General features: G+C 53.2%; 1 protein-coding gene across 9 annotated transcripts in view; it reads right to left on the minus strand.

Moving 5' to 3' along the window:
- The window catches only part of IQCE (IQ motif containing E), a 42,986-nt gene that overhangs the window by 27,750 nt on the left and 7,258 nt on the right, over positions 1-7,978 (minus strand). For 7 of the 9 annotated variants that reach the window (XM_040455743.1, XM_040455739.1, XM_040455746.1 and 4 more), the window contains 3 exons: positions 4,927-5,055; positions 4,013-4,147; positions 3,087-3,157 (listed from right to left, as the gene is read on the minus strand). In XM_040455743.1, the coding sequence (XP_040311677.1) occupies positions 3,087-3,157; positions 4,013-4,147; positions 4,927-5,055 (335 nt within the window). The remainder of the gene's footprint in view (positions 1-3,086; positions 3,158-4,012; positions 4,148-4,926; positions 5,056-7,978) is intronic. The other 2 variants (XM_040455744.1, XM_040455742.1) reach the window with 1 other exon arrangement.

Raw genomic sequence — 7,978 nt, forward strand, 5'->3', positions numbered from 1 at the left:
GCACTCAGTGAGTGTTTAATGAATAGGTCAGTTCGTGCACAGCCATCGGGAAGGAGAAGAAATCTAACAATGGAAATTCTGCTTCCGGAAACGGGGTACACTCAGTGTTCCCTACTCCTGCAGCCGTGGACACTGTATGTAAGGCAGATGTAAGAAGGCTCAGAAGGGTGGACAGAAGACAGACTAGGCTGGGGCTCAGGACCCAAGCAGGGACTGCAGAGCCCCCCGATTTTCCTGCTGCCTCACGTGTCCTAGACGGGAGTGCTGGGGAAGCCAACAGCCTGGACAAGCCCACGGGCACAGACAGGAAAGGGGCAGCCTGGCCAGGCAGAGAAGGCACGGGTGATAACCGCTCCACCCTCAGGCAAACACAACAGAACCTGCAGGCCTCACCCCTTCCAGTGAAGGCTGAGCCGGGAGCCAAGCCCCCCACCCCTGCCAGGCTGTAGTGAGGCACGCTGCCTCCTTGCGGGGGGGGGGAGGGGGGGTCAGAGGAGGCCTGCTAGAGCATCAGGACTCTCACTCTCCAGGGGTCATGAGGCCACATACACAAAATAAAGTGCAAGACTTAAATCCTAACCTACCAAAAATTACATTCAATATAAATGACCCAAACAAACCAACTAGGAGACAGGAAGTGGCAACGTAGATTAAAAAACACGCCCTTAGGGGCGCCTGGGTGGCGCAGTCGGTTAAGCGTCCGACTTCAGCCAGGTCACGATCTCGCGGTCCGTGAGTTCGAGCCCCGCGTCAGGCTCTGGGCCGATGGCTCGGAGCCTGGAGCCTGTTTCCGATTCTGTGTCTCCCTCTCTCTCTGCCCCTCCCCCGTTCATGCTCTGTCTCTCTCTGTCCCAAAAATAAATAAAAACGTTGGAAAAAAATAATTAAAAAAAAACCACGCCCAATTACATGTTGTCTGCAAGAACCTCATTTTAACATAATGTGAAAGGAGGTCGAAAGTAAAAGGATGGAAAGAGAGATGCCAGCGAAGCATTAACAAGCAAAGGCAGGAGCGGCCATGTTAGCATCAGACAAAGCAGAATTCGGAGAACAGAAACGACACGGCGACTCTACAGGCCCATCCACAGACGAGACAAGAGACCATAAATGCGCCCTGGTCAACAAAAGAGGGAAGACGTGTGACTAAAGAGGAGGCAGAGCTCCCCCCCACAGTGTCACATACTGCATCAGTCCACGTAGAGAACATTACCAGCATGCCAGAACTATAGAGATGGGGAGAAAAGCCAGTGGCCACCAGGAGTCAGGGATGGGGAATGGGGTGGGAGGCAGGTGTGACCACAAAGGGGCAGCTGGAGGGACAGCATGCCCGGTGGCGTGGGGCAGCGTGCGCGCAGGGACACGGGTACACACACGCGGCAACACGGCACGGAACCGGACACGTGCACCAAGTCCACGTCTGCGGCCTGGCTTTGACACTGCGTTGACCGCTGGGGGAGACGGGCGCGGGGGGGGGGGGCCTCTGTGCCATCCCCGCCACTCCCTGGGATGTTCTGCACTCGTGGCCTCTTGCGGGGTGCCGGCCGTGGCACAGAGTACTCCCTGGGGCCCTGCGCTGATGGGAGCACCCGCGTCGCGACCGTGAAACCGTTCCTGTGTTATCCCCATTTTTCAACAGGAAACTGAGGCACCACCTGCCACAGAAAAACAACTCTGAAGCTCAGAGTCCTGGAAGTGAAATTCTCCTCCCCCTGCGTTTAGAAGCCTCGACTGATTTTTCCCATACATCCATGACGGGAAGTTTGAATACAGTCAGTGTCATTTTACCCAGAGACCACTTCCAGCTGCAGAAGATTCCTTTCAAGACTGCTACTGCAGTGATTATCCGGAGTTCCAAATGAGGGCTCTCCCCACAATAACTCTGACACACAGCTGTCCTCAGGACAGGGAGTGCGATGCTCCAGCAGCACCTTCCCTGCTGGGCAGCTCCCATGGGGGAGCAATCTCTGGAGGGCCCCTGACATCGGAGCATCTTGTCTGGGCCGCCACAGAAGGGCTGCGTCTCATGCACGGGGGCCCAGACCGGCGGCTCCTCGGGTAAGATGGCTCGAAGACTCCTCGCCGTGGCCGTGCCCCTGGGCGTGCTGGCTGCCCACGCCCCACCTAACCTCTGGTGCCCAGACGGGCCATGGCCCTCCAGATGCAGAGGAAGTGAACCCTGGCCGCTTCTCCAGGGGCACCAGTATGCACGTGGATGCTAAGAGCAGTGTGGCGGCAGTGGTTCCGTCGAAGGCGATGAGGGTGGCGATAATTTATTCCAGTGCAATTTACACCATAAGGAGTAGGAGGTAGCACGGGGCAGCAAAAAGAGCCTTGGCCTTGGGAGGCAGGTGGCCTTGGGGGAAGTCCTCATTCTGCTACTGGTTGACCTTGGACAGACTACTACCTGGTCTGAATCTCGAGGTCATCACCGGCTAAGAGCCGTAAGCTCCCTCAGACTCCCGTAGAGACCCACTGAGCTAGGGAGCGTGGACTGTCTGGTTACCACCGAAGAGTCCACGCGTGGAAGGCTACTGATAACAATGACGCCAGTGGCCTCATCTGATGCCAGATCTCTGTGCAGAGGGACTGTGATGTCAACCCCGTCTTTCCCATTTTCCGTGCCGTGCTGCCGGAGCAGAGCACACATGGAATCTCAACAGTGGAGGCCTCTCCTGCAGCAGGCTCTAGGTGGGTCTCCCAGCTTCCAAAGCACGGGGCCAGGGTTTAAACTCAGGTGCTCCTCGAGGCGCCTGGGGGCTCAGTAGGTTAAGCGTGCAACTCTTGATTTTAGCTCACGTCACGATCTTGAGGTTTATGAGTTTGAGCCCCAAGTCGGGCTCCTGTGCTGACGGTGCGGAGCCTGCTTGGGATTCTCTCTCTCCCTCTCTCTGTCCCTCCCCCATCGCACGTGCGCATGTTCTCTCTCTAAAAGTAAATAAACTTAAAACAAAACAAAACTCGGCGTCCCTGCAAAGCTCATGTTCTTTCCATACGGACACATCTCGGCACTGATCCTGACTTTCCCACCCGTGGTTACAGAAGGCTCTTGTGGTCTAAAACCAACAAAGGACAGACAGAAATACTACCTTCTTCAGCTCAATGATCTCGTCGTACATGTCTTCCTTCTCTCTGTAGACAGGGGTCCTGGGAACGTGACCTGGAGGAGGACAAGCAAACGTCTGAAAAGATCATCTGAAGAGTAGACGGAATTCTTGGCTGTGCCTTAAGAAAATCCTGGACGTTTGATAAAAAAGAAGACCAAAGCATTTCACCGGTTTAGCTGGACCGTGATCATTCCCGGAACATAAGGAAACCAACACCAACAGTGAGTAGAAGGGTGAAGCAGGAGAGAACGGAAAGGTGTGAACACAGGGCTTGCCTGCAGGAAAAGGAAAGAAGGGGCACAGAAGGAGAAGTGATACCTTTAGATTCTAAATCGCAAACAAAACAAAAAGACAAAGACAGACAAACAGCAGCCCTTCCAGCGCTGACAGAGGGAGGCAGAGAAGCAGACTCGGGTCTCTGAAATGCACCTGATAGACTGAGACTCTACAACATTTAAGCCCAGAGTAGAACGCGGAGCCAGCAGGAAGGGGTCGGCAGGGGGTCAGGGTGACAGGGGCTCACCACGATCCCTGTGGAGGCCCACGAGGATAGCCGTGAGAGCCGGGGAGGAGACATGGGGAGAGACCAGACAGAAGGACGGAAACAGGACAACAGACCCAGGCTTTCTGGTGAGATTTGGGGTTTTCACTATGTGCAACTGTTATTTCTAGTACCGTCCATCCGATAAATCTCAGCAAGCCTCCGAGTTACAGGGGCAGGCCCGACTGGAGCCTGGGGACACGTCACTGTCACGTTAGGAGGGCAGAGCGGACTTGCGGGGTCCCCGTCCTCTGTCCACGGTCTCGTAGGGACACAGCCAATACAGGAAGCCCAAAATCTCACTTTGTCAAAGGACAAATCCCGAGCTTTCCCTTACTTGTGGCCTCGTCACCGTCGCCATGCTCACCATTGCTGGCAGAACGCCTGAGATTGGACCTCTTCACTCTTAAGGCTGCTCTCAGATAGTCGGGAGTAGTGCTGGGGGCGCTGGCCCACGCCTGCTCCAAGGTCAGGTCTGACTTCAGGGGCTGGGTCAGACTTCCTGGTTTGAACGTGCATGGATTTAATGTGACAGGTACAGACAAACACAACGGAAGGTTTTGCCTCTACTGATCAATGCTCACGGGCTGAAGAAAGCTTATGACCACAAGCAGACGGTGGCAATCAGTGGGATGCTGATAAAAATTTTTGGCTCTCAAAAAATAACGCCCAGATCCGGAGCATTTGTCTATTTCCACGGTATAAATAGTCCTATGATGTCCAATTTCAGGCGGCCAGCGTGACATCGACCGGCTCACCAAATTCTTAAAAGTTTAACAACTGGCTCTTGCGAGTGGGTAGGAGCTGGGCCAGCAGTGCTGGGACGTCACAAGACTCCAGGGATAGCGTGTCACACCCGCAAACTGTCAGAAACCACACTTTACGTGTGCCGTGAAGATTATGAGGCTCAACGTCTTTGAGAAGTTGAAAAGCAACGTCATGCAAATAAGTCCTATTACGAACTCGATCTTTTAAAAAAAAATTTTTTTTAACGTTTATTTTACTTTTGAGACAGAGACAGAACATGAACGGGGGAGGGTAAGAGAGAGGGAGACACAGAATCAGAAGCAGGCTCCAGGCTCTGAGCCATCAGCCCAGAGCCCGACGCGGGGCTCGAACTCACGGACCATGACATCGTGACCTGGGCTGAAGTCGGACGCTTAACCGACTGAGCCACCCAGGCGCCCCACGAACTCGATCTTAAATCACCACCCGCCACTCGTCAAACCCTCCTCTGGCGCGGGAAGGGCCTCTCTGTCGGACCAACCACGTACCGCGTACCTGGCTTCGAGCTTCCCAGCCACAGCTTCTGTGGGGTTAAGGACGTTCTGTTACCAAGAGGCATGCTTGCTGCCGTCCTCAGAGACCTCCAGGATGCCACTTTCCTCGGTTTAGAGTGATAAGGTGACTCTAAAAAGCCAATATATGGTTTCAGACGGGCAAGGTATCGATGCCTCTCAACATTTGTGCTTTAGTGACACAAAAATGGTACCACAACATTCATAAGAACATTCTGACAAAAGTAAAAAACACACAGCATATGGTTATATACTACATATTACATAGCTATATCACATAGTTATGTATATATATATGGAGTGTGTACATACTTGTGTTTGTTTTTGCGATTCTATTATAAAGACATAACATAAAAGGAAATTCATCTAAAAATCCAGTCATAATTCTACCAGTATTTGATGTTCCCAGATACAGGTGTATTATAGTCACAGAACAGTGAACACACAATTTTGCCCTTTGCACTTAACAGTGTAAATATTTTTCACTTTGCTACCTAGGGACACAAGTAATACTATCTAGAACTTACTATGTAAAACAAGAAATGTAGAAGAAATGAGAAAAAATTACCTTTCTGGGTATTTTTGATTATGTTATTCATACAAGGGAAACATGTGAAAGTTACTTTTTAATCTGGGATTTCATCTCTTTAATTATGTAAAATTGGACACATTTATGCAATAACTCAGTTGCTCATAAACCATGTTTATAAGTAGCAAAGAAATTCCTGCCTATGGTAAGTCCTGAAAAACCTAAAAAAAATCTCTAAGTTTTCTCCATGGCTTCAAAATTTAGGGGAGATTTCTCATTATAATTTGGGACGAGAGAACAGACTCGTTAGACCTGGATGCATTTTCCCTCAGCGGGACCACGGCGCCCCGGCTTGGGGGCATGCTTGAAGGCCTCCCAAACCCTGTCCATTTAGGTGCTCACTTATAAAGTAAGCTGGCCATCAGGGGCAAGCTCCACCAGTAACATTTCCCTCCCTGGCCCACGTGAGCTATCAGCGACCGGTAAGGATCCCTCAGGAAACACGCACGCACGTGGACAAAAGTGGGAGGGCAGAAGGAAACAGGAGTCGGGAGATATGAGAGACTTGGGCGAGCGGGGCTGTGAGCAGCAGAGCCCTGGGCCCCGGAATCCAGTCGGGCCTTAAAGAACAACACTGGCTAAGTGAACGAACGGGACACGTGGTTGCCGCTGTCCCGGCCCAGGAAAGCAGACAGAAGCACACCTGCTGGGCTGGTGTCCCAAAGGCCGCTACAGGAGTGGGCATCTGAGCGGAGATGGCTCACCCGGTGTGAGAGGGCTGAGCCAGCCCAGGGAAGGGGGCGCCGGGGTGCCGGGGAGAGGACCCTGAAGGTCGGGGGGTGGAAAAAGGCTCTGAGGACCAGGGCTGGGCCATACAGGACTCCCAGCGTGGGCTGCGGGGAGAAAGCACGGGGGAAAGCAGGGTGCTGAAGTTCAGCACCCCCCGACTTCTAGATACTTCTGGGGCTTTCACCGTTCTGTTATGTGAAGCACGCCTCTGACGTTTACCGAAATCAAGATACAAACAATTGGACGATTACTATTTGAAACACTTGAAACGCTGATATTCAGTGAAAACAATTAAAGATGTTCTAATGTTTACCTTATAACCGAAGAGCACTTAAAACAAAATGGTTCTAAAACAAGAAGGTTTAAAACACACACACCCGCCCTTCACATCAATTCTCAATTCCTCCATGGAAGGAGAGGAAGGACATCAAAAACCCAAACGGAGAGATTCGTTCTTCCTTTTTTATTTTTTGGAGAGAGTGCGCGAGCAAGGAGGGAGAGGTCCAGGGAGAGGGCGAGGGAGAATCCCAGGCAGGCTCCACGCTGATAGCGGGGCTTGCCCCCACAAACTGAGATCATGACCTGGGCCAAAATCGAGAGTCGCAGGCTCAACCAGCTGAGCCACCCAGGCACCCCAACAGATGATTTCTTTCTAACGTTTATATTTATCCGTAATACAAAACACGGTTTCTTTTCTGGGCAGGAATTTATCTAATTATGTTCTTCTTGGGCTAACGAAAGTCCGATCGTGTTCTCTGAGTGCGTCACATACACACAGGAGACGTTTGAAATACACTCGTATAGAAGAAACGTAGATACACGCATACGGAGGTCAGAGACGGCCACGGGCTTTTGGGTAACAAAAGGAAGCCCATCCGGGATTTAAGCTCTGTCGGAAAGGCGTTCCTAAGCATCAAATTCACACGTGGTTCTCTGTGCACTAGAGCAGTGTCGGAACGGCCCGGACGAAGAGGGGCCTGGCTGGCCGTCTGGACTAAAACCCCATCTGCCACGACTGAACGCTTGTGCCCCCCCAGTCGTACGCTGAACGCTAACGCGAACCCTAACGTGATGGTGTCGGGGTGAGGCCTGGGGGAGATGATTAGGTCATGATTCGGTCCCAGAGCTCCCTCACCCCTTCCCCCACGTGAGGCACAACCAGGCCACGGCCGCCCACAACCTGGAAGACGCCTCATCACAACCACCGTGCTGACACCCACCCGAGTCTTGGACTTGGGCCTCCAGGACTGTCAGAAGTAAACGGCTCTTATTCAGAAGTTGCCCGGCCTTCCGCCAGCTGTCGGGGCAGAGCAACACCCATCCCCGCAACATCGTCCCTGGCAGGCAGCCACCCGCATGACCACGGGCAAGGACGGTGTCTCCCCGCAGGGGATGGGGAACACAGAACCTGCCCACAGACGCAGCAGGGCAAGCCCACCGGGAAACCACTACACCCGCTCAGCACGGCGTCCACAGCAGCTCTGACTCAATCCCGAGGGGATGAGGCCTTCTGGCCGAGGAGCGTTCGGAAGACACAAGCGGGTTCAGAGGGCGGGGAAAGAACCCAAGAGGCCAGAGCACTGCGTCTGCAGGAGGCTCCTGGGACAGCGGCCCCTGGGAGCTTCAGCCCCCTACTGGGCCTCCTCCCACGGGGGCCATGGAGGAAGACAGGGACCCCGAGAGTGCCGGCTCCCGAGACCCCACCACAAGGGCCACG

Source organism: Herpailurus yagouaroundi, unplaced genomic scaffold, assembly GCF_014898765.1.
Source record: "Herpailurus yagouaroundi ecotype Mexico unplaced genomic scaffold, PumYag 216, whole genome shotgun sequence".
Taxonomy (NCBI): Eukaryota; Metazoa; Chordata; class Mammalia; order Carnivora; family Felidae; genus Herpailurus; species Herpailurus yagouaroundi.